Raw genomic sequence first — 25,612 nt, forward strand, 5'->3', positions numbered from 1 at the left:
CTAAATATCATGTATAAGGGAGTGTGGATACTCAGTAATACACTGAAAAGTTGTTTTTCTTTCAGTAGGCCTGAGGACTGAGATTTACAACAGGGTTTATTTACGTAAGTAACGCTCTAATAAGGATAATTCCATTTTAGTTATTACCTTATTTTCCTTTAAAAATATGGACATATGTAATAACGAAATCAAGATAACTACGATTTAAAATAGTTACTGAACTATTTTTCATCCAGGGTAACTTCCAGCTCTACCACTAGATGTTTAAACATGTTCCAAATTTTCAGGACAACGAATGGAAACAAATCAATGAAACACTTTCAATCACCATTAAGCCTTTTCATTTCCTTAAGTAACTTTGGATTATGACCATAACCATGGGTTCTAAAATAGCTTCCACACTAGTGCAGACTCCTCCAGGAGGAGATGGGCAAAACCAGACAGTTTTGAAGATTTTACAAAATGGTGATGTGATGCTTAGAAAGATTGCAGAAAGATAAATCTGTATCTAATGATGAAAGAAAAGAGGTAAAACATGTATTTTTTTTTAGGACTGATACGCCACTACCTTAACAGGAATATATTTTAACAGCATATTATTCTTCATAATAATGTATATTATTAAAATCAACTAATTTTTTTATTAAATAGATGATGATCATTCAGAGAGGGGCATACCAGTCTTTTAACCAATTAGTAATTTCCCTTGTGCTTCAGCAGGTATGGTACGTTCCATTGCCAGGAAATTTTATCCTAGTCCAAGGATAATCCTGGCATTATCACTTTAAATGAGATTTGTACAGGCAAGGTACATTAATCCTGTTAGAACGAGCTCAAGGGTTTTATAGACATGTGGATTTGCAGAGGTTTCAATTTGTGATGGCTTCTGAGTGACCTCAATTTCAGAGAGAAGAATCTCTTAGAAAAGAATGTCCCAGTTTGGGGAGGGGAGAATAAGAAAAACTGATAAAACTTCTAACCATTTTTACATGCATTGATTCCCTCACATTTCAATGAAGTCTTAGAGATCTCTACTTATTTTAGGTACATGGAAGACACACCATATACCAATAGTAATGGCAGAGTTTTCTATTTTACTAAGGGTTGGTTTTGTACAAACAAAGTATTGCATCACTATTGTCCTGGTTTTGGCTGGGATAGAGTTAATTTTCTTCTTAGTAGCTGGTGCAGTACCATTTTTTAGATTTAGTATAAGAATAGTGTTGATAACACACTGATATTTTTAGTTGTTGCTAAGTAATGCTCATACTAAGTCAATGACTTTTCAGTTTCTCAGGCTCTGCCAGTGAGAAGGCTGAAGCAGCACAAGAAATTCAGAGGGGACACAGCCAGGACAGCTGATCCGAACTAGCCAAAGGAACATTCCATACCATAGAATACCACGCTCAGTATATAAACTGGGCGGGGGGGGGGGGGGGGGGGGGGAGTTGGCCAGGAGGGGCTGATCGCTGCTCGAGGACTGGCTGGACATTGGTCAGCAAGTGGTGAGCAATTGTATTGTGCATCACTTTTTTTCCCCCCCTTCCCTTTGGATTTTGTTCTTCCTTTCTCTCTCTTTTTCCTTAAAATTGTTATTTTATTTTATTTCAATTACTAGATTGTTTGTATCTCAACCCTCGAGTTTTACCTTTTTCCCCGATTCTCCTCCCCATCTTGCTGGGGGGTGGGGGGTGGTAGTGAGCAAGTGGCTGTGGGGTACTTAGTTGCCAGCCAGGGTTAAACCATGACAACTATACATATTTATTACATTTCAAAAGGCAGAAAAAAATATATCTAAGTTTAAAATGAATTTTTTTAATTAAATTATTATAATTTATTGTAATAAAAATATTGGTATAATAAAAAACTGTTTAATTGTTAAAAATAACCTATTTATAGCTGTAGTATCAATGGTCTCTATGATGAACATAGAGCTACTGTTTTCCCTGGAAGGAAAGAAGCACTTACGTTATCTTGAATATTGCAAATTATCTTTGCATAGCATTTGTTGTTGTCTCTGGATGGCACAGTCCATTCCAGTGGCCAGAAATGACTATGGTACACCTGAAAATACAACACAAGTTAAAAAAAAACCCACAAAAACAGTTATGTAATTTCACAGCAGAGAGCAGATCTTCTCAGAAGTGCCAGATTATCTTAAATAATGAGCCATGCACGTAGCATTTGGAATATCTGAAATAAGGGCAAAACTCTTTCCCCTTGATGAAGGCCAAAGAAGGAAGCCTCTACAAAACAACTGCTAGTGTCGTCCAATAATTAAAGAAAAAAGAAACCGTAAGTATATTACACTTCCAGGATGCAGTTTACCATGCTTTCATTAAAAAAGACAATTACAAGCTTCCCTCACAGAAGGCTGTACTGTCTCTGGGTTTACCCAGAATGAAGGCAAAAATATTTCTCAGAGCAGAAAATGGGAAGAGCCTGGGTTTAGGAGAGATAGTATTGTGTATCACTGCAAAATGGAAAGTACATTAAAAACCCAACACATTTTCTTGTCTGTCCCAACCAGTGCCACTGGGCAGATTCCTAACTGCAGGTAAGGCTGCTCGCCCACCTGTATAGCACTTACCTCAGAAAACGATGGGGTGTTTTGAGGCACTGTTCTACCCAGAACTCCTGACAGCTCCCATTATAAGGTAATCTCAAATTGATTACTATTTTAAATAAAATTTTAATTGATCATAACTCCAGTAAAAATACATTCCTTCACAAACTAGGAAAGACAACTTAATGTTTTTCCATATTAAAGGGCTCACAAAGCATTCATAATTATGGCTACCTGAAACTGAAGTTTAATGGAATGACAGATGTGACTCAATAATCTTACTGAAGCTTGCAAAAGCAAAAGCCAATATGGTGACATGATAAAGAAGCCAGAAAAAACTAAATGAGAACTTAGCCAGAACACAAATGCTTCTGGATGCACATTTTAAAAAATGGCTTTGAAAATTGAAAGTGCATTTCAAGTGCATTCTTCCACAAAGAAGGGACCAGTGTTTAAAATGTCACAGCAAGAATTTGACTCAATAACAAAAATTTGACTCGGTATATACAAACTTCAGGGGCAGATGAGAATTTAAGCCTTTGCCTTGTAGTCAGGTTAACAGTACTTGACACACTGCTGTTTTGAGTCATATTTACTTCTTCTCTCCATGTTCCAATTCAAAAAATGTAATTGACAAAGCTAAGAGGGAGGCAGGTTCTCAGGTTCGTAAACTGCCACTTATCAGCTTATTTCCCCAAATAATGCTTCTCAGGTGATCTTCACGGGACATAAAAGCTCAATTTATTGTCAGACTCCCTCCCCTCATGCTTTCTGTAATGTGGTCAGTACAGTATTTTGTAAGAACAGCCTCTGGCACTAAGTGCTTACATATGTCTAATTTCACTCTTGACCAGCAATCCCAATGAATGAAAAGGGATTACTCACATGAGCAAAATTAAGCACACATTTCCCTGCATAATCAAAAGAAACAGGAAAAACGAGCATAACATTTGGCTTTATCAAGTAAAAATCACCATGGCAAGGAATTTGCCACACTGTAGCTACAAAAAGCTCCACTTTGACATTAAAAGCAATGTATTGCTTCTAGCACATACTCAGCTTTAATTTATCCTGAAGTATTTGCAAACACAAAGAAATCTTTTTTTAAAAAAAAGAAAATATCAAACATTCCACCTTCAAGCCCTGTTTGCCAGAAACAGAACATATTTGCAACTAGAGCTAACAGAATTGTGGACTATTTTTATAATATGCCCAGGAACTGCCAAGGAAAACAAAAACGTACCTAGTCGCCTCCTGCCCTTACATCAGAGCACAGAACACTGCTTTAATTGACTCTTAACATTATTTTAAATTACAAATTGGGAACTTAAAATCCAGAGGCATTTAAACTAAAGCATTTACCTCAACGTTTTCCTCCCCAAACTTCTCCACCGCAGTCTCTTCAGAATACCCACAGGCTCCATACTCCAAAGGAGTGAATACAGTAGTTGGAACATTCACATAGTCACACTGTGCGGCATACAAAACAAAACAAAAACCCACAAAACATTAAGAATAAAATCAACACACTGGGTAAAAATTCAGCAGTCTGAAAGACAGGAAGAAAAGTCAGATTACTCATAATTCTGAAACTGACTGTATTTTTTTTAATTGTTTTAAATTAAACCACAGGTTTGGGTTTGTCCCTCTCAGAGCAAGAACAGAAATACAGTTTAAAGACACACTGACATTAGTATGCATGGATTAAAAGGAAGAGGAAATTCAGTGCCATGTTTTAAAAACGTGCCAGATCACAGGTCAAACTGGAGATAAAAAGTAGACTGTTCAACTCCTACAAAGCATGCTATTTTTAGCTGGTGATGCTGCAAAGACACCACCACCATCCAAAACCCATCTTTTTTATCAACTGTGTCCTATGTGATGCTGAAGAACCAAAGACATGAACTACAGCCACTTGAGGGGACAGAACTAGGACTCATACTGTGTGCCAAATCACATACCATGAGAGGCAAACATTGACTCATGACTTCACTGGAGCTTTACGTGTTCTAGAGGCTCTCTCTCTGGGCCTGACCACCCTCATGGTGAAGAAGTTTCTTCTTATGTTTAAATGGAACTTTCCCATGTTTCAGTTTGAATCCATTGCCTCTTGTCCTTGCACTTTATACCCCTGAAGAGTCTGGCTCCATCTCCTTTACCTTCTACCATCAGGTATAAATACACACTGATACAAGAGCCCCCACCAGCCATCTCTTCCACAGGGTATAAAAATTCCCAGCTGTCTCAGCTTCTCCTCGTGTCAGATGCTCCAGTCCCTTAATCATAGTCCTGACCCTTTGCTGGACTTGCCCTGCCCTTCTTGTACTGAGGAGCCCAAAACTGGACACAAAATCCAAACCTGTCTCACTAGAACCAAGTGGAAGGGAAAAGATGACTTCTCTCTACTTGCCAGCAATGCTCTGCCAGGATGCATCTGCAGGATGCAGCCCAGGACGTTACTGATCTTCTCTGCCATGAGGGTACATTGCTGGCTCATGGTCATCTTGTCCTCCATACCCCCCTGAGGTTTTCTCTGCACAGCTGCTTTCCAGCTGTTTGTCCCCAGTCTGTGCCAGTGCATGGAGTTACATCTCCCCAGGTGCAGGACTCTGCACTTCTCCTTGCTGAACTCCATGAGAACCCTGTCAGCCCGTTTCTCCAACCTGACAAGGTCCCTCTGAGTGACCGCACAAACACTGGTTGCATCAGTCACTTCCCTGGTTTCGTATCATCTGCAGACTTGCTGAGGGTGCTCTCTATCTCACCATCTAGATCATTAATGAAGGTGTTGAACAGTATCGGACCAAGTATCCAACCCTGTGGCACACCACTACTGGCCGACCTTCAGCTGGCCTTTATAATGCTGGTCACAGCCCTCTACGCCTGACAGTTCAGCCAGTTTTCAATCTACCTCACTGTCCACTTATCTAGTCTGTATTCATCGGTTTTATCTATGAGAAAGTTATGGGACACAGTGTCAAAAGCCTTTACTAAAGTCGAAGTAAACAACGTTCACTGCTCTCCCCATATCCACCAAATTAGTCATTCTGCCATAGCAGACTAGCAGGCTGGTCAGCTGTAATTTTAGTGATTTTATTTTCTACAGATTTCAACTCTGATTTCCTTTGTGACCAGGGATCAGCAAAGATGCTGCTTACTATTCTTTCCCCACCTATCCCTAACTTCATTATGTTTCACACAATCACCCTTTCCAGATTTGTTACAACAGCAACATATGCCAAGTTCCCATCTAAGTAGTTACTAATTTCTTGGATTCACAGAAAAAGGTATTGCTTTCTTTGGCAGCATAAGGATTTTTGTACCCTGAGAGACAGTTATCTGGCATAAAATGTAAATTAAGATACATCCATAGCATTGCAACAATTAAAAAATTCTGGCTCCAACTAAGTTTTTCTTAAACTTTGCCTGACTGATGTAATGACATTATGCACACTGATTCAGGATTCTGTTACCACAATACCTGCCAACCTAAAATAAACAACTCAATCAAGCTCTAAATCTGGCTGACAGCTGAACTTGATATGAGTAAACAGGCTCTAAAAGAGAAAAACCTTTATACTCATGCCCTCTGGTTAGGAAGGTGAGACAAGCACCCACATCAGCGGTGCTTGGATTGTTGTTCTTTAAAGGCTTTTTAAAGGCTCTCCTTTCCTCCTGGTTTAAAGATAAGGTGTAAATGAGTACCCATGTTACTCCTATTTGGACTAGTATAACTTGGCTGAAACCTACAATTGCACACGTATGAAATGTAAACACTGAATTGATGAATTCAACTCTCAGGTATAAATCCGTGAAGACTTATTGGTATGTTTAATTTTCCTTCATGTCCATATTCAATTACAAGCAAAACTATGTGTTACATTGAAAACAGATAGATGAGAAGTGAAAAAAATAGTGGAAATAACACTGAAAATGAAGAGCATCACAACCTCTATTATACTCTATTAGGGACCAGAGATAGGTTTAGTAAACTGCCTATGAGTTCGAGTTAAAGCGCTTAATGGGACGGAATGATTGCTGACTTTTAGGGAAGGCAGTAGAGCTAAAAACAAGTTAAATGATCTCAGTTAATTTTATTATCATTATACTCAGAGAAAAATAAAACCTCTTAATAGAAAAAAAAAGACCACTGCTTAATCCATAAGGTATTAATTTCATCCTACACAATTAGCAGAACATATCTGCAGTAATATCTTTGCAAGGGGAAAATTAAAGTGATCATCAAAGCTAATCCTTAAAGGCCTACTGTTTTCCATAAACTAGCAGACTTGCACTCCGCACTTCGAAGCAAAGCAATGACAAGTGTTTTGTGGCAAATGGTTCCTTACCTTACTGGTTGCCCCAGCATAAAGCCTTTGAACTAACAATCTTCCTGCCTGGATTGCCACTGGTGTGAGTTCCAGCTTGTCCTGCAGTATATCTCCAACAGCATAGATATACGGCACGTTTGTTTGCTCCTCATCGTTGACAGGAATTTTTCCTGTTCTGCAGTTTGAATTAACAAGAAAAAAAATTCAAGTGTTCTGCCATGAAGACTGGAGGTATAAATAACCTTGCAGAAGTTAGGCCCTTTAGCTTTAAGAGAAAGACACATGTTTGAAGTATGAGGGGAAGGAAGTAATATTCACAATCTTACAGTCTTGGGCAAGAATGTAAAGTAGTGCAAATATGACCAAAACTACAGGAATGTACACATTGGATAAGGGTAGCCCATGAAGTTGCAATTCATCTCCTGAATCAATTCTTTGGTGAAGCACAAATCCCTTCCTCAGACATCCTCTAATACCAGCTGACCTGTGTACTGGCAACTTTGAGGGATGACAGAAAGAAACATTCTTCCACCTAAGCTCCAGGAGAGAAGAATTTCTCTACTACTGAAACTCCAGTCCAGTGGCTGAAGCAGCTTCTATAAATTTACCCTTCAGGCTTCTATACAGAGACAGGTCAAGCTGTTCAAACACCCTACTTAAGGGACAGCCAGCAAGCTTTTTTAGCTATAAGTGTACTGAGCTAATGGAAGTTTTTAATTATTAATACTTCCTACTTCATTAATAAATGAGATAGTGCAGTAATCACTGCAGGAAAGAAGTGTAACAGGGAAACCTAATCAGACAGGCACAGAAACAGTCACAGAGTTACTTGAGGGGCCAGTGGTGTATTAAAATCCAGCTTCTTCAATTTTCCTCTTGTTAACAAATATACAGTTCATGCTAATAATTGTATAGCTCATTCTATTAAGCTACCAGTAGGTGTCCTGATATCAAAAGATGTGTACTGTTCTACAAGACAACACGGCTCTGACCTTTTGAGTGGACCAAAATTTCCACTTATTTAGAACTTCGCAACAGTTCCCTTCAGCAACATCAGTCACGGCATTCACATATAAGCTGCCCTCTGCGCTGTTTTGCCATAGACCACCAAGTCAAGTCGTGGTCCCATGTCTTTTCTTCACAGGGAAGATCATCTAGGCCCCATGTGCCTAGGTGTTTTAGTTACCAGTATCGAAAACGTTACCAATAGCTCCACTCCCTGGTGCAACGACTTCACTACATTAAACATTAAATGCTCCTCTGCAGGAGACAGGTTGTTCCCAAGGGTTGCTCTAAGGCAAGAAATAAACTTCTCCAAGATGTAAAACACATCATGAACCCAACTGTGAGTTTAAGGAATGCTTCTTTGACCTTATATTTCACAGTAAACATATAGTAGCATTTACATTCAAATATAAACAAACCCCACAACACTAAAAGCCTGTAGGAACAATTACATCTCTGCCCCAAGAGGTGGTAGAGATGAAAACAAGAAGATGAGAAGAAGAGAGTACAAGGAACAACTGACAGATCCTAGAAAGCCCGGTCACTGGAAGAAGCTGAGACTGACATGTGAACCTAGACAGAATGGAGCAGACACTTCTGACTCCCAGCATTTAGGAACTGACGTTGCAGTATCAAAAAAGCAAATGTGGCAGTACTATGGGAGAAAAATGCAACTATTTGCTACATAGTCTCCTATCCAAGTGTGTGCAAAGAGGAAATAAATTTTTCCTCAAAGCATTTAAATGTCTACGCACCACCAGTAAGTGACACAAGCTCATAAGTGAATGGTATACAGACATCTGTCCTTACTTTTCATTGATCTTCACTCCAACTTTGTCCAAACCAATTTTTCTTGTGCATGCATCTCTTCCGATTGCTAGCAACACCTGCAAAACAGCAGTGTACATTACTGATTTTTTAAAACCTCAAAAGTGCATTTGCATGTGGCTATCTATTATTTTCATTATATACTATGGATTAGTATCTAAGGCATGGTCACTTTACGATGAATATGTACAGTCACAGAGTTCAAAACAAGCCACACCACCACCATGACCTAACAATACCAGGCTTTAGGCTTTAATAGTAAGATTAAATACAGCCAAATAGCTTTCCCTGAAAAAAAAAACCTCACGAGTATTCTGAACAAATTAGTTAGGGTCAGATTCCTTATTCCCTCACAATTTTATACCAAATTGTTATACCTACAAGAGCAGGTGACCCAAAATGCTCCATAAGGAAAGGGCTCTTTAGGAAGGAAACTCAGATGCTTAGACAAATAAAAAGACCATACAGTAACCTTTGTTTTGATCAGAAAATATTATTTACTTACATATTGTCTCAGCCAAGTCACTGCCAAAGAATATTATTTGTTGAATGTATTTGTTTGAACATTTGTTCAGAATGACGAACGGACTGGGCCAAATTCTTACCCATCCTATCAACTTGGCTACCTTAACAAGCAAAACAAGTTCCAGCCTATACTTGCACAAGGAAAAGTGCTATGAGCTCTCCAGTCTTGGACAGCTGCCCAGGTAACTACACAAAGTTTCTTACACGACAACTAAGAATTGTGCTGAAGGAATCGGAGATCTGCTTCAGCTCTTTTAGTTGACCAAGCATGCATGCCAGATCTTCAGAGCTGAAGGTCTTAAAATGCATCACACACAGCTCATACCTTCTATGAGGAGTGACAGCATTTCAGCGAAAGATTTAATAAGAAATCAGAAATTTCTTTAATGAAAGGATGACACTGATTTGCTAGCTAAAAAGCTTTCACTGCTGTGGACCAGGAAATACAGTATTACAACACTGTGCAACAGCACTGTTGTTATTGCTAAACTTTACCAAATATTGGCCCTCAGATGAACTGAGGCATGTCCTTGTTATGGGACGAGTGATGCACTGTACAGGTGAATGAGGTCACTGGCACACAGCATTTGCAGCCTAAAATCCCAGGCTGGCAAATGCTTGTCTTTATGCACTCTGGGTAGTTCCAAACACTTTATTCACAATTTCCCCTCCTCCCCCACTTCCAGCACCAAGGCCTAAGAAAATGAGTGGGGTGAGGCGTGATGGAAACAGTCCATCAAACATATAATGGCATACCTGCACAGCGCAATTTTACTGTTCTAAGTGGATAATGAAGTTCCCCGACTGACTTGCCACAGGGCATTAGCTGGTTTTGTGAAGATGCTGCATCAGCAACAGGTCTTAAGAAGACATGACACCTGTTTATTTAGTCTTGCACAGACCATTGTTTTGTGCTAACTCCAGAACATGCTTTATTTGCTATGAAAGCTGTTCTAAATCATTCCTCATCATTTATGGCAAATATCCCATGGGGGAAAAATCCTGCAACTGATTCCACATGACCAAGCTCACTACATCCCTAAGCTAAGAAACAGGTTTCAAAAGCAAGCAAGTGTTTTGGCAAAGACTCCTGACTATGGATTCTGGGACTTTTGTCACGTTAATTACCTGTTGATTCTGTGCAATTACCATATTTTGATGATTAAAATAACTTAAAAAAAATCTAACTATGGGTAAAAACATCCCACAAAATCTCAACATTAAATGGAAGGCTATTTCATGTTCTTCAGGTATTTAGACTCACAGTATTGTATTCTCCTTCAATTATTTGTGTCCCCTTTGTGGACTTGGCTGTAACTTTCAATCTTCCAGGAGTTCCTTCCTCAACCTGCTCAACCTACAACATTTTGGGGGAGGAAAAAAAAAAGGGTTTCATTTCAAATAAAGATATGCAAATTATCTTTGTCCCACCCCATATTTTATCATTAAGAGTGTTTAACCATGACCTAATATTAAGCATTTATTCTAAAGATATTTTCACTTTTCTCTACATTTTGTGATTACCACTTGCGTATTTAAACATTCTGGTTTATCTCCACACATTTATTCTTATGAACAACACGAAGACCTCATTTCTGTTTATAAAAGTTGATTGATAGCTAACTTCTTGTCCAAACCCACCATGTGAGCTGCTGGTATCAACTGGGGACAGAGGAGGTGAGAAGGACGAGAACTCTTGCCGGATCTGGAAACACCATCAGATATTTTCTCCAACCTCACCTACAGGGCCATTGTGCCTTACACCCACGGGAAGCCACTGTCATAGCCCAGCCCTCAGCATTACAGGCCTTTGCCCTGTTTCAGTTACATTAGTCCGACATATAAAGCTGCCATGGCCTTGCATGAGAGGGCAGCAGCTGGCTCTAAATGGCTGAAAAAACCACCATCAGCTTAAGAAAAAAACCCTTCAGAGTTCCCCAGAGCCGGCTGAAATAAATATTCCTAATTTTAACTACCGATCCAGGAAAAAAAAAAAAAGCAGCAAAGGTGAATTTTTTGGCAACTATGCTCTTTGTTCAGAGTAATAAAAAATGAAGGTTTCATTTTATATACACTCCCTTCTACCACTCATATATCAGAAAATACTAAGGCAGCCACAAAACCACTGGCTTTTTTTCCAAACCCACCTCTTTCCTCTGATAAATAAATCAACTAAACAAGTGAATGGAATTGGAAGCTACAGAAGTGGGTTATTTTTTGTCCTCATTAATATTGACCACACTGTGAGGAAAGGACTGTGTATCTTCAGCTACAGTCCTTTCCTTACCTTCCCAGAAAACAAGGTGCTCGCGGCTTCCTGTGGCTGGTTATACATACAAGAGACATGTAAGTGTGCAACACAATTCTGGAAATTTTGGTGTTCATTCTACAGATGAAAAAGTACTTTTCAACAACTGCCTTAGTTCCTACTTCATATAAGAGACAGAAAAAGCGAAGTTCCTGATAAAGTTCTGTTTTCCTCTTTTTTTTTTTTTTTTTTGGTTTCAAAAAGCCTTCTGTGCCATTCTACCAATTTTGAAGGATCACTGTTCAAAGGTAGCATTATTTATAATAACTCATCTTCTGTCTTCAAACATCCCAAAGGGCTTTAATAAGCACAACACGCATAACTGCGGAAACGATGTTTGAAAGAGATGAGAAGACCTACTGAAAAAATACCCTGCAATTTAAGTTTAAGGATATTCTCAGCTAGAAACAGAGCCAAATATTCTATTCCAATTGAAATCAAAGATATGTAGTGAAGGGACAGGGTAAATTTTGTGATTAGAGTGATGGACTGCCATTTAGTTGAAATTATATGCTTGTAGAAACAGCTTCCTTCTTTCTCATCCCCCACTAGAGACTACTAAAAGCTAAATCTGAAAATAAAAGCTAGATAAACATCCCTGCTTTTCATATAACATGGGATTTCTGCAACCCAAACATGCATAAAAACAAAGTTTGAAACACGTACTTCAGCTTCTCACAGCACATGTCATACACTCTGTAAGAGAAGGTCAGATCCACAGCGTGGTAACTGGCAGAGCATTTTTTTAAACTACACTTGATATTGCTAAGGGTGAAAACGAACAGTCTTCACTCAGTTTAATCCCCTAAACGTTAAACTCAGTAACTTAACACCAAATTGAAAACTGCTTAATACATTACTTCCCATTTTATAATAATTAAGCACTAGTTATTATGAAAAAAAGTTATGAAAAATACTGTTAGCACGCTCTGAAGTCTTTGATAAGGCAACTTTACATCAGAAAAGCTTCAGAGCTTATCTAATCTGCCTTTCAACCTGAATTTGCCTATACATGTACATCACTAGCTGCACAAGTACTCCTACTGAATTTAATGAAAATTGAGCAAGTATTTGAGGACTGCCAAATTAAGGATATAGGTGGATACTTCTAAAGCTCATTTACTTTTCTGGATAGTCAACTGGTCCTGGGCACATATAAGCAGTACCTTCTGGCTGAGAATTTGAGAACTGAGAATGAAAACTATGACTATTTGTGATGCGCTGTGCCTGATCTTACAGGAGATTATGTATCTGCTTGATTATGAGCCTGTGAGAAGTTTCACAGATTCCAGGACAACTGCTGAATTTGCAGGACCAGGATAAGCAGGAGTAACAACATTTTTAATGCACCATATACTAATCTACCTAATTCTAATAAAAATGAGTTCTGAAACCTCACAAAATTTTAATACTAAGACTAAATTGTACCTGTCAATTGCATATGATTCATGACTTATTCAGTTTAAAACAAAAATTAGCCCATACTATATCGTAGCAGATCCTGTACTGCAAATTCAACTTTTGTATTCACTAAGATAATTTACATCTTAAAGCATTATGATAGTTACATTGCAATGGGCTGTAGCCACATACCACTTTGAGCCTACCTTGATCGGCACAAACTCTCTAATAAAGTTGATTCCATGTTCTGCCATATATGCGCCAATTTTGTTTGCAATATCCTGGTCAAATCCTCTTAAAAGGATGGATCTCACCATTACAGTGACATCTAACCCAAGACCTGCAAGAAATCCTGCACATTCCAAGGCAACATAGGAAGCTCCAACCACCAGGGTTTTCCCTGGACAGTAAGGCAGAGAGAAAAGGTCATCACTGGAAAAAAAAAAAAAAAAAAAAGAAAAGGAAGTTAGAGACAACTGGAAGAATGTACTGTGGTTTATATTTATCTAATTTCTTCTGTAAGAATAGGACTTTATTCCTCTTTCTGCTCACTAAAAAAAATCCAAACACTTAATTTTTTGGAAATTCATCTGGAATACAAGATCAGTACATGACAGATTAAAATTCTAATTAGGAGTACGTATACGTACACACACACACAAAAGAGTATGAAAATTCTGATTCACCACAAAAATTCTGAGGTTTTTTTTCTTTACAGAAACTTATGTCATATTGTTAAAAAAGGCAGGTTGATGGTTTTTTTTCCTCTGAATCTTGCTTCAGTTGTTTCTCTGCAAATTTAGCTCTCAGGAGTGAAAAGGAAGAGGAAAGTGTTCAACTTTAAGATAAAAATCCCACCTTCACTTATTCAAGACTTAACCTACTTAACCTTTTGGCTAAAGCATTATACATAGTGCCAAATATACACAGACAATAAAACAAATTAATGCAAACCACAGTAACAGGCAGAGACCAAAGTGCAAAATTATAGAAAACATGTTTATTTGCCTGTTTTCCATTCCTTTCAACTGCTTCATCAAGCCATGTCCCTTCTATCACACTTTGGACCTAGACTATAAAACCACAGCTTCTCAAGGAAGCAGGAACTCATGGAGGCATCATATTTGCTCAGCAGAGTCTTAGGCAGAGTACGGGAATACAATTTTCCAAATATTTAAATCTAAAATAAACATCTCTCTCTCAGCTAACAACTGCAAAGGCTAAACAAAGATGCTCTCTGCAAATGTTGTGGTGGAATAAAATGTGATTGTGTAATTAAAGGCTACATCATAGTTCCTATCCCCCAGGGAACCCAGTGAAGATTACACACACAGCCTCAATCTGATAGTCTTTAACTCTGGCATTCCTGACTTTTCCACCTTAATGTTATTTTAAAGCACCACTTTACAGGCTATATTATCTGTTACCTTTAATGTCACTAGTATTTATTAGAAAGGCAATACACAACATGGTGTTTTGGTTTCACAGGGATTATGCCAGTTATTTATTTCATTGCTATAGATTTACAAGCTGTAGTTCCAACCTCTGTTTCTACATTAAGTAACTTAAAATTTACTCCAATATGAAAACAGATTTCATCTGCATATCACATTTTTTGGTCAAAACTGTTCTAGAATTGCTTGGCCTTATCAATTAACCAGACGTTTGAAACCAGTTTCCCAAAAGTTGAACTAACTTCACTGACTAGCTGGTAAAAAATTGGGTTGAGTTTCAAGACTGCCTCAATGCACAAAGACAAATACACTTCTATCGGCTTCACAACATCAACTGCTTTGCAGCTCCTGCTTTCCTTGATATTTGAGCAGGGAGGTTTCTTCCAAGCAGACTGTGCTCTTCATTACCAAAAAAACCTTCAGTATGTGAACTGAAAGCCCATAAGGAACAGGGAGGAAGTGGGTGTACTGGTAACTGGGGCAAGCTGATAAATTAATTTTACGATGGACACACATGATTTACGGTATTCTCAGTTACTGCTGTTATCAGTCAGAAACAGAACAAACCTAGCCAGCCACCCACCGCCCTGTGATGTCTACTAGACACCAGTGTTCTGGGCAGCTTAAAATCTGTCTATAGCTATTTTCCCGTGCTTACGCTCCCCTAACAAAAAGTTACATAGGAAAGAAAACCAGCAACCAAACAGCCCTGCCCATGCTTCACCACTTCCTCTTACCAGTGAAGCATTTACTCATGGTGAATGACTTCATATTCCCCCCTATTTTTACCTGCTAATGCAGTATTCCTTGTCTCCAGGTATACCCAGGTAGCGTGGTCGTTCACCAGTGGCAATAAGAAATCTCTCAGCCGTGTACAGCTTCTCAACTCCTCTTTTATTTGTTGCCTGTGGACAAAGTATTAGTCCAAAGTGAATACTCTGCAGTCCTACCAAGGGAAAAATTACTCTTATTTGAAAAGCATCTCTATTCAGAAAGTACTATAGCAAACATGGGTAGGGAGTACCTTAACTGTGTGTGGCCCAACAAATTCCCCATATGCGTTCTCATACGTGACTTTCTTCTCTCTCAGCGCAACCCGATAGCCCCAGTTCAGTGAACCAACGTAATTCTGAACAGATTCTGTCATAGTCATCCAGTTGTGTTTGACTGTTAGAAACAAAAGAGAAAGACTCATTTTTCAGCCTGTGAGTTCTTTTTCCATAGCGAACCTTGTATTCTCAGACAGATTAGTTTCATGACCTAGTCACCTTTATCTTATTCCTTTTTTATTCCAGGCTAACTCTACTGAAATTCAAAGAATTACATCAGTGCAGACAACATGAGAGGTCACAGTGGAACAGATAAGACTTAAAACACGGAAAATTTAGACTTCCTGCATGATTGTTTTCTATTGACACATGCTGTGAGCAGGTGACGTTGCTCAATAAATGAAAACTACGCATGTTCCCCACTACAGGATTACACTTTAAATAAATCCCAATTCTATAACCATGCACATTAGATCTTATATAAAGTAAAATTCATCTTATGTAGTAGTGACAGAGGCCAATGGAAAGGAAATCCTTGGCTGCAATTATGGGGAAGTTTCTAACAGGGGAGATTCTGGGGTATTCCCTTAGATGTTGTGTTACATTCAAAAATGGAGTAGTACCTTATTGTTTTTATTCACACAACAACCTTATCAAATACTAACATGATCAGAAGATATAAATAAACACATCAAATCCTGCAAGGCAATAAGCCCCATGCCTTTAGACTTGAAAAGTGCTTAAGTTTGTGTGTAATCTCTCTGAAGTTGCCCCACATTGTTAAAATGAGCACACGCTTAAGTGCGACAAGCATTTGATTGTGAAAAGAGCCTCTGGATTTTCAGCCCAAATGACAAAACTGCAAAAAATTGTTCTCCTTTACCTTCTTCTGTAAACTGCCATCCAAACTTGCGTGAATCTTGCAAGGCTTGTCCCAGTAAAGCTGCCTGGTGCATCAGTTTTTTAGGTATACAGCCCACATTTACACACGTTCCTCCAAGGCCTGAGAGAAAGGGACAGAATGTGTTTTTCACACCAGCACGGCTGATCTCAAAGGAGAATCAGAGTCTCTGAGCTGTAAAGCTCCTTTATAACAGATTTGCAATAAAGAGAAATTTACCCCATGAGTTGCCCAGAGGCGTAGGTGTGACAAAATCCAGCACCATCACTTTCTTTTCATATTTGGCAGCCTCCTACAAAACAAATTAAATAAGACACATATCTAAATATTAGAGGTTAAATTTGGAGTAGATGATAACATCATGCATTGCTCAAAAGCTTTGTGACTTTTAATTAAGTAATAATGAATGATTTGCTAGGGAACAGCCAGACAAACCATTAATCTTCTGAATAATCTGTGCACTCGGTAGGAAAAAAAAGATGAAAGGAAAAAAGCAGGCATTCATACTGCTACACAACAGCACAGCACCAGCTGATACACAGAAGACTCTGGGAGTCAAACCTCCTATTCTCCACCCTGTCAGTTTGTTCACACTATTTCCCCCAATGTGCCATTTATTTTTAACATACTTAACAAATTCTTCATTAATCCAATTTTGCCTTCAAGATGGTTTCTCAAACATTTGAAACCACATCACACAATGACATAAGTCACGTGGCCAAGCATTATGACTGTGTTTATCCAATCTTTTTTCTTGTAGTTGAAGGGAACATTAAATTCTGAGTATAATCTGTAGTTGTCAGGACTAGCTCTTGCTCTTCAAGCTACTCAACGTGCAGCAACTTGACTTTACTGTCAGGATGTGCAGATGTCATCCAGACTAGAAAAGTGATGGTTTATTTCATGGTATTTCCCCTGAGAAGTTTCATTAGCAAATCTACAATCAATGTGTATGAATGACACTGAGAACTGGGATTTCTATACTGATTCCAGTGTTTCCTTTGTGCTTTTTAAGAAAAAGGTAAAAATTGACAGCAATAACTGGTGCCAGGGAAAAACACTTAAGTAAGCATTACATAGCTGTAAAACTATCATGACAGATTCCCCCATGAGATGCAGAAAAATAACTTTGATACTTGGAGTAACCACAACCGTACTGCATCACATGATGAATTCTTAAGACATGTAAGTAATAACAACTGTAGGTGCAGCATATAACCCTAAGGCCTAGGGTTTGGCTTGGGAGGAGCTGGACAGCCTTCAGCATTATGTTACCAGTAATACTTGTTAATCCAAATAGTTGACAACCAGAATTTCAATTTTAAATGTAACTTACCTCATGCAAAATAAAAATCACATTTCAAACAATGGAGGCCATAGACACCTTTGGAAAATATTAATGTACTGGATTTCTGCTTCTGATAAAGGTCAAGATCGGCCAAGAAGCTAATTTCTATCTGTTGGCAGCACCTCTGAGAAAGTTCCTCAGAAAGGTACTTAGGGCCCGAGACATGTTATTAATGCTCCTTTATAATGACAGCTCTTACACGTAGCTCGAAAGACCTTGCTGGTGTTAGCTAAATAGTATGCAAGGATTCCCAAGCTTACACTCAGCTATATGCTCATATAACACAGCACAGCATTGCTTCGCCGCCTCAGTAGAGACCACAGATATAACCACTTCTGCAGAGTGATATGCCCACAGTAACAAAACCTGCCCTGTAGGCTTTCAAACCTTAATGTGTTTCGGTGCAGTGCTGCATGAACACAACAAGGTTGGCTTAAGGCTGGGGCTGTTCGGTGTGAACTGATAGTAGTGGCCTGGCAATGGTCTGGTTCTGTGGCTGGGTTGCACAGAGTCAGTTTGGCAGTGTTTGCATTCAGCATGGAGACATGCCTCCAAAATAATAAGCTCTGAGTACAATATAGAGAAGAAAAGGAAGGCATGCATACAAAGCTGCATGTTTCAGTGAAAAGCATGCATTTAACCAATCTATTTAAACTGCTGCAAACCTGAGTGTAGATATCTTGAACTGTGTAGTTGATTGGGGTTTTTTTTGTTTTTTTGTTTTGGTTTTTAAAGTACTGTTTGTTAAGTCACTAAAAAAACCTGAATAATCAAAGTCAGAAGTTTATGCCTGTAAAACAGTTTCACTTCAATTTCATGAAATACACACATTACTACTGATAGTGATGCTGACTTTATTGATCTATCATCTTCTGCTCTACTCTACAATCACTTGAGAACACTAAGAAGCAATATACTTTATACACTGAATTGAGGGAATAAGGCAATTTATCCTCCCAGCTACACACCTTTTCTATCCCACAGCTGAAAAATGATCCAATAAACATCACTGCTGTAGCTTCAAAACCTAGCATACGTATACAACAAAGCAGAGCAGTCTCCTTATGGAAACTTCAATAGATTACTTTTTATTACTTCAAACTGGTTTTGCATTACTTGCAAACTCCCTTTTACTCTTGTTTCTGTCTTCTGTCCTAAAATATCCCCACCCTCTGAAAACCAGTGTCGGCTTCTCTTTGTGGGCCCTCAGAATTTTTGTAGAGCTTACCTTCCATCTTATGCCATGGTAATAATGCCTTTATGGACGGAAAAGCAGTAAACTGCCAAAACAGATCATGGGTGTACAGGATATTATAATCCATTACTCAGCACTGCACTCTTCCATTATAACAGAAGTTCTTCTAAGGGACCAAGGTTTAGTGTGAACCCAGTGCTACAGTGAAATAATTTCTCTTAATTTTCTTTCACTCCTCAATAACCTCCTTCACTTCTTGAGAACAAAAGAAATGCCTCCTGTCTGGAGGAATAATCCAGCTGCAGGTCTTGAGCAACGAAACAAGTTTTATTTCTAGGAATGCCCAAGTCACTTCTAAATAGTTCATTCTGCCATAGCAAGAAGCAGCAAAATCTCCCTAACTACTGAACTAAAGGAGAGTTACTAATTTACATTAAATTTCAGCAAATTTCAAATATTTGGGATAATGACAACTCTAAGAGCTGGTACATTCTCCAGCACTGTGGTTCTTTTAATTAATTCCAAAAGCAATACCCTAACCAAAAATTATAAATTATCTGGCTACAGGCAGGAAGCACCAGACCCTAGAAATGAAGTGTGAGATCCTAACCCTCCACTTACCCAACTATATGAACTCACAAATCACAAAATCTCCCCCATTGTCAAGAATTAAAACAACATACACAACTATTTCTGAACAGATATTACTTTTAGATAAAATTAGAAACCTACTGATGTTAATTTTGAATAGTTTTAAAAGCTTTTTCAATTTTGAGTTGAATTTTAATTAATAAACACTGTTGAGCTATCTACCTGCTGTCTCCAACAGCACCACTTTCATTAGTGGGGACCAAGTTTCATTCTATTAAGTAGTATACCATGACATTTTTATATTTTTCTTTTTCAGAACATGAGGAAAAGAATATTGTATAACTGGGACTAACCTCAAAAGAAATCCCACTGATCAGACAGAAATGTTATGCCCCTACAGCATTAAAGATACCCAGATGCAAGACACTGAGGATGTCACCCACCTACTTACAAGGGAAGTATAAATCTGTATTTTCTCTCTCATACCTTGGCAGCTGCCAGACCACCTGAGCCCCCACCAATGACAATGAGATCATAGTCATAGGAATGTGGCACCAGCGTATACCCGTTCATTTCCAACAGTTTCTGAGGCTTGCCTTCCTTATGTGCCTGAACAGAGAAAACAAGAAGGATTAGGGAACACTGAAAACACTCCCCACAGTGCTCAACAATTAGTATTTTCAGCAGCAAATATTGTGACAAGGGAACATAAGTGCATCTGAATTTTCTAAGCTCTGATTTTAATTAGCTTCTAAAAATTTCATCTTCTTAATCCGTCCTTGAATAGCTCGGTACATATTAGATACTGAGCTATGAATTTTCTTGTTTGTTGGAGCCCTGGGTTTTCTTGCAGAGCTTAGTTTTCAACATCAATGTAACTCCAGTGATTCCTCATACTCTGTACTCCAGGATGAGATACACACTTAATGACACAGGCATTCCATTAATTTATTTTATTCTTTTCATCTGCCCTAGACTTTCCTAATTAGTGTTTTTCCCCTCCTCCTGCATATATTAGTATGAAAATATAACAATCATAAACAACATCGTAATAATCTGCAATTACCAGCCTTACCAACTGAATGAACAGAACTGGAAGAAAACAATTTCTGAAAACTACAGCTTTGTAACATGCCTGTGTATATTATTGCTTTGGTTTAGCAATCTAGCTAACTTTGGTGTTAAATGGATCAAGTGTGATCACTACACTTTCACACAAGAATTTTGAGGGTTTTTTTAATCAGATGACTACTACCACAGGAAAATGACCTGTAAGTCCTAAAATGCATTTTGACAGCTGCATGCCATAAAGAACACTGCATTGTCTTCATATACTCTTCCTAAAATGATCCTTTGTACTTAATTTGCAAAGCTCCAATTTATCAGGGCTTCAGACCTTCAAGCCTTTGGAGTTGCTGGCGAAATTCTCAGTGCCCCCGAAACCACAGGACAAGGTCTACAGTGAGTAAAAATCAGATTCCTCAGCTGATGTATATCAGCGAGTATCAACTAAAGTAATGACAAAATTTTTAAGACCAAAAAAGTAAATAAACCCATACTCAGGCACTTTACAAATTTGCTTGCCTTTATTCAAGTGCTTCTATCTGGCTAACTAGGTAGGACTTGAAACAGTACTATGGGAATAGTCAAGGCAAATAAAAGGAAAGAAAAAGAACAAAAGAAGTTTCCCTTCTCTCTTCATCTTAATTTTGTTTTGCACTAAGCTGTCCTTTGTGCTTAACCCATTCTACTGTTGCCTTCCTCTGAGGCCAGAATATTCCCTCTCTCTGTATGTATAACTGTGTCTACCCTAGAGACTGCTACCAAAACAACCATACCACCACCAAAAGACCTCTATACCTCCAGCCAATTACACAGCAATGTCAGCAGAAATTCAGACTGTGCATATGTCTGTACAAAGTTACATTTTAATACTATTTCATAATCCTGGGTAGCATGTTAATAGTAGAAAAAAAACCTAGAAACCACCTGTGGCTGTTGTGAAGACATCCAAAAATATCTCATCTTCCTTCCTCTTCTCCTCCTGCTCTGCCACCCCAGTACATACCCCTACCACTGAATCTAGTTTGCACTTGGTTCCCCTTTTTTCTATTTTTCTAACACAGCCACTGGCCAGGCTCAAACTTCCTACTGTAATCACAGTAACAGTGAAAAAGGAGCATATTTTGTCTTATGATATACATATGCACTTCATTTGTATTTAGGGATATCAAATTGGAGAAAGCATGCCATACTTCCAAAGCACACCTTGTTTGCTCAGTGGCAACAGGATGGTGTGAAGCTTAAGGGCAGGCTAACTCCCACACAGTCATCAGACCCAGCTACCAAGAACGGTATCTGTATGATGCATATAAAGAAACCGCAATACCTACTCATGATATTTGCTTAGATCACTACTTATATCACGCTACTTTTTTTTTCTTAAAAAAAAATGCTCTATGTTTTCACATGCATTAAGACACTTTGGCTTTTACTCCCTAGCGTTTGATTCATTTTTCATTAGTTCTCCATAACCATCCTTCATGAAAACATATTAAAAGTTTAGATCAGGCAAAGCAGATCACAACTTTCCCCTCTGAAACCACCTCCCAGAACCATGCTCCAAAGTGGCCAGGATCTTCACAAGCTCTGCATCCCATTTACCAAGGGAACTTATTCATGACCATGATCCCACCCTGAGAACAGATCTCCTCCTCCATTCTTCTCCCAAGAACTACAATTTTTTAAAAGAAAGCCTACATTCTCATGTCAAATGTCAAAACTGAATTATAGACTTTAAAACATATCTCCCCCCTACCTTTAAAGTTTTTTCATGATCTCCTATTTGCTTCTCCTGTACAAAAACAACTGTCGGTGAAGTTTCTGCTGTTACCTCGCACTGCCCTTCTTCCTGCTTCTGTGGTCCCTCTGTGAAATAAAGAATAAAATAACGTAGTATCTGGAGAGACGTCCTTTATGAAGGCTGCAATCCTCAAGCGAAATTGTCTGGGGGAGTGGCCTGGCGGCTTCATCGCTTCCTCATCAGCAGCATGCCTGTCTCAGGGGAGCCTTCCTGAGGCGACTGGTGAGTCATCTGCAACGTTAGGATGACTTGCTATATTCTCCTCTTTAATAAAATCCCGTACAAGAGTTGGCTGGGATTTCAGTACTTTTTGCCAATCTAGCAATATGCTTGGAACAAAGTAAGGAAATAAGATTTGATGTGGCTAAGCCTGAAACTTCAGTCTTAAAGGAAAATTAAGACTTCTATCTTTCTTGCCCAGTAGGTGATTTTCTTATGCTGATGTGCTGTCATTTTTTTCAGTCTTGTACTTTTGTAACTGAATTAATATTTTCATTTTTCTCCTGCAGTTAGTTCCCTGGAGACTTCTTTCAGTTAAATTTATCAATATAATTGGTTTTTCCAAGAAAATCTCCCCCCAGATAATTTCTACCATGTGGTATTGCTCATACTATGAAATCCTCTAAAGAAATGTATTCAAAAGTCTGGAAAGGATCTGTTTCCCCACTGGTCATATGTATATGTATATATATATATATATAATTAGTTATCTCCAATAGAAAAGGTTAAGCTTATTAGTGGAAAGGAAAAATTAACATCTTTTTACATGGTGATACTTTATTTGATGTGGCATGGAAAAAGAAAAAATAAGAAAATCTAATACTCAATTGGAATTCATTATCAGCTCTGCTTTCCTCCACATAACTCTGAGTTACGTTAAGCTTAATTTCCAATAAATGGGTCAGTACACACTCGTTTGTACTTAATCACACACATACTTTGTACTGCACATCCAGCATTAATTAGCAAACTCTGACACATGCACATACTTAGACAAACAGCCATACTGAATGCGTATACATTCCTTGGGCGATGAGGCCACAACCCTGAAGAGCAATCACACACACACACACAAATGCAAAAAGGCAGTCATTGAAAATTGGTTTGTAATCTTGCCATCTCTGATTTTTTTCTCTGAAACTTTGTGATAAAATTCCTTTGTTTCACAATGATATTGGGAAGAGTACTTTGCTGAAGTTGGTAAAGGGGTTTAAAGATCAGAATTTTTACACCACAGTTAATAGTAGTATTAGTGATGGATAATACTGAGCCTATTCTAGCTTGGGGAAGGAAGGCAGGAATTAGCCTGTATATATAAAAAGAAAAGCAAAACCACAGGTTTTGAATACTGGTCACGATCTTAACACAAGAGAATTTTTTTCTTCAATATATTATCAAAGCTACAGCCCTGCATGTACCTGAAGAAGCTGAAGGCTTACATTTTATTCCTATAACAAGTTTGAACAACCTCAGGAATGTTCACCTAAAACCATACCTTCAATGAGATAAAAATCTAGTCGTTAGACAACACAGGCATTTCTATAAACATCTCTAATTATTTTCAGGTAGATCTGTGCTAGAGGTGCCTAGCTTTAGCAATAGCCTGAAAACCTAAAGGCAACGGTAACCTCTGGCAGAGACTTGAAAGAGGCAGCACGCAGGCGGCTGCTGCCAGGGGCCTCTCCCTCCTTGGTTTGGGCAACCTGCCACAGGCAGGATGACAAAGCAGAAAGTGCTCTGCATGTCACGTGTTTGCTCTCCATAAAATTCCATTCATTAACAGCAATTACAGTAACCCACAGTCCTGGTGAATTGATACTTTCCAGAAATCAACCAGCAGATAACCTTTTTGCAGACTGAGACTGCTAAGGGAGAACCTGGACCATGGAGCTGCTCTAGATAATTCTCAGAGACGTAGCAGTGAGGATGAGCCTCTGCCTGTAAGCATCAGTGTTACTTCAGCAAGTCTGTAGCAACTCACCAGCCACTGCAGGAAGATCCCGTGAGGCTCCAACCCAGCACTACCACCATCTTTGGTTTTTGTCAGGATGGTGCCTGTTGAGTGCTACCTCCCCTGTGACCTGCCAAGTGCTCCTTGATGTGTGGTGAACTAATCTAACAAATCATGACTGTCCAAACGGGACAAGTGTACTCTCTTCCACTACACTGGTTTTCTTCTTCTTGCTGTCTGCATAGCTGGCACCAGCCCTGGCAATCAACAGACCTTACACGAGCTGAATCAACTCACTAACCTAGGGAAAACTAACCGAGGAGAAGAAAAGATGTGGACAGTTACCCACCAGCCTGACAAGCTCAGCCATCTCAGGGAACAGTCCCATGAGCACCATGGCTGGTGCCAGGCAGAAGGCATAATCATACAGACCAGCAAGGAGGAAGAGGAGACAGGAACGCTTCTCTCACTGGTACCAGCAAAACCACCATTTTGCTCAGCAGCTTGTTAAACCAGCAAGAACCCCCCACCTTTTTAGCTTTTACCTGAATCCATTTCTGAAGCAGACTACACCAAGCCTCACTGCCACTTCTTGAGCAGGCAAGGAGAAAAACAAACCCCACAACCAAAAAAACAGTGACACAACTATGGTATTTTTAATCAATACCCTTCCTTATTGTGAGCAAACGTCCTCACAAACCAAAGTCCTCCCTGGAACTGAGGCCTCTGAACTTTTGATTGTTGGTTGTGTAACTTCTGGCGGGGGTAAAAAAAGGCACAACTAGTTGCAGAAGGCCTTGACCAGGCAGGAACACAACCAGCCCAACATAACAGCCTGGACCAGCTTCATAAACAAAACTGCTCCAGGATAAGAATCGCCTTACTCTGCAAAAGCATCCACCCAGGGATCCAAAGGGCTGCCAAGGCAGGAGGTGGTGACCCACAGAAAGCACTGGCCCTTCAGCTGCTTGGCATGAAGGTCTGTAAGCAGTGCTTCAAGGCAAAGGTCTTCGCTGATTGACCTAGATTTTCTGTATCACACAAGAGGACATTACCAACAAGAACGAACTTCACATATTTGACAATGTAATTAAGAAATAGCTGCCTCTACTCCAGTAGTTCAGAAGACGCCTCTGATCTTGTAACATTTATGAACGAGCATGTAACTTGCTTTACAGCCTTATCTTCAGGCATCTGAGACATACAGGCTATTTCATATGACAATGAACCTTACGCTCAAGTGAGCTTTTTAGGTGGAGAAATGTTCAGCTTTTCCTCCTCCTAGATTTGCTCATT

The 25,612-nt window shown here is 39.0% G+C and overlaps 1 protein-coding gene across 3 annotated transcripts in view; it reads right to left on the minus strand.

Moving 5' to 3' along the window:
• The window catches only part of TXNRD1 (thioredoxin reductase 1), a 47,793-nt gene that overhangs the window by 5,976 nt on the left and 16,205 nt on the right, over nucleotides 1-25,612 (minus strand). For 2 of the 3 annotated variants that reach the window (XM_005235589.4, XM_055808855.1), the window contains exons 2-13: nucleotides 22,321-22,430; nucleotides 19,989-20,111; nucleotides 16,588-16,660; nucleotides 16,351-16,470; nucleotides 15,443-15,585; nucleotides 15,208-15,323; nucleotides 13,171-13,396; nucleotides 10,520-10,612; nucleotides 8,713-8,789; nucleotides 6,916-7,072; nucleotides 3,929-4,036; nucleotides 1,969-2,064 (exon numbers count right to left, since the gene is read on the minus strand). In XM_005235589.4, the coding sequence (XP_005235646.2) occupies nucleotides 1,969-2,064; nucleotides 3,929-4,036; nucleotides 6,916-7,072; nucleotides 8,713-8,789; nucleotides 10,520-10,612; nucleotides 13,171-13,396; nucleotides 15,208-15,323; nucleotides 15,443-15,585; nucleotides 16,351-16,470; nucleotides 16,588-16,660; nucleotides 19,989-20,111; nucleotides 22,321-22,430 (1,442 nt within the window). Of the gene's footprint in view, nucleotides 1-1,968; nucleotides 2,065-3,928; nucleotides 4,037-6,915; nucleotides 7,073-8,712; nucleotides 8,790-10,519; nucleotides 10,613-13,170; nucleotides 13,397-15,207; nucleotides 15,324-15,442; nucleotides 15,586-16,350; nucleotides 16,471-16,587; nucleotides 16,661-19,988; nucleotides 20,112-22,320; nucleotides 22,583-25,612 lie in introns of those variants that run through there. The other variant, XM_027784021.2, reaches the window with a different exon arrangement.

The sequence above is a fragment of the Falco peregrinus genome, chromosome 6, assembly GCF_023634155.1.
Source record: "Falco peregrinus isolate bFalPer1 chromosome 6, bFalPer1.pri, whole genome shotgun sequence".
Lineage (NCBI taxonomy): Eukaryota > Metazoa > Chordata > Aves > Falconiformes > Falconidae > Falco > Falco peregrinus.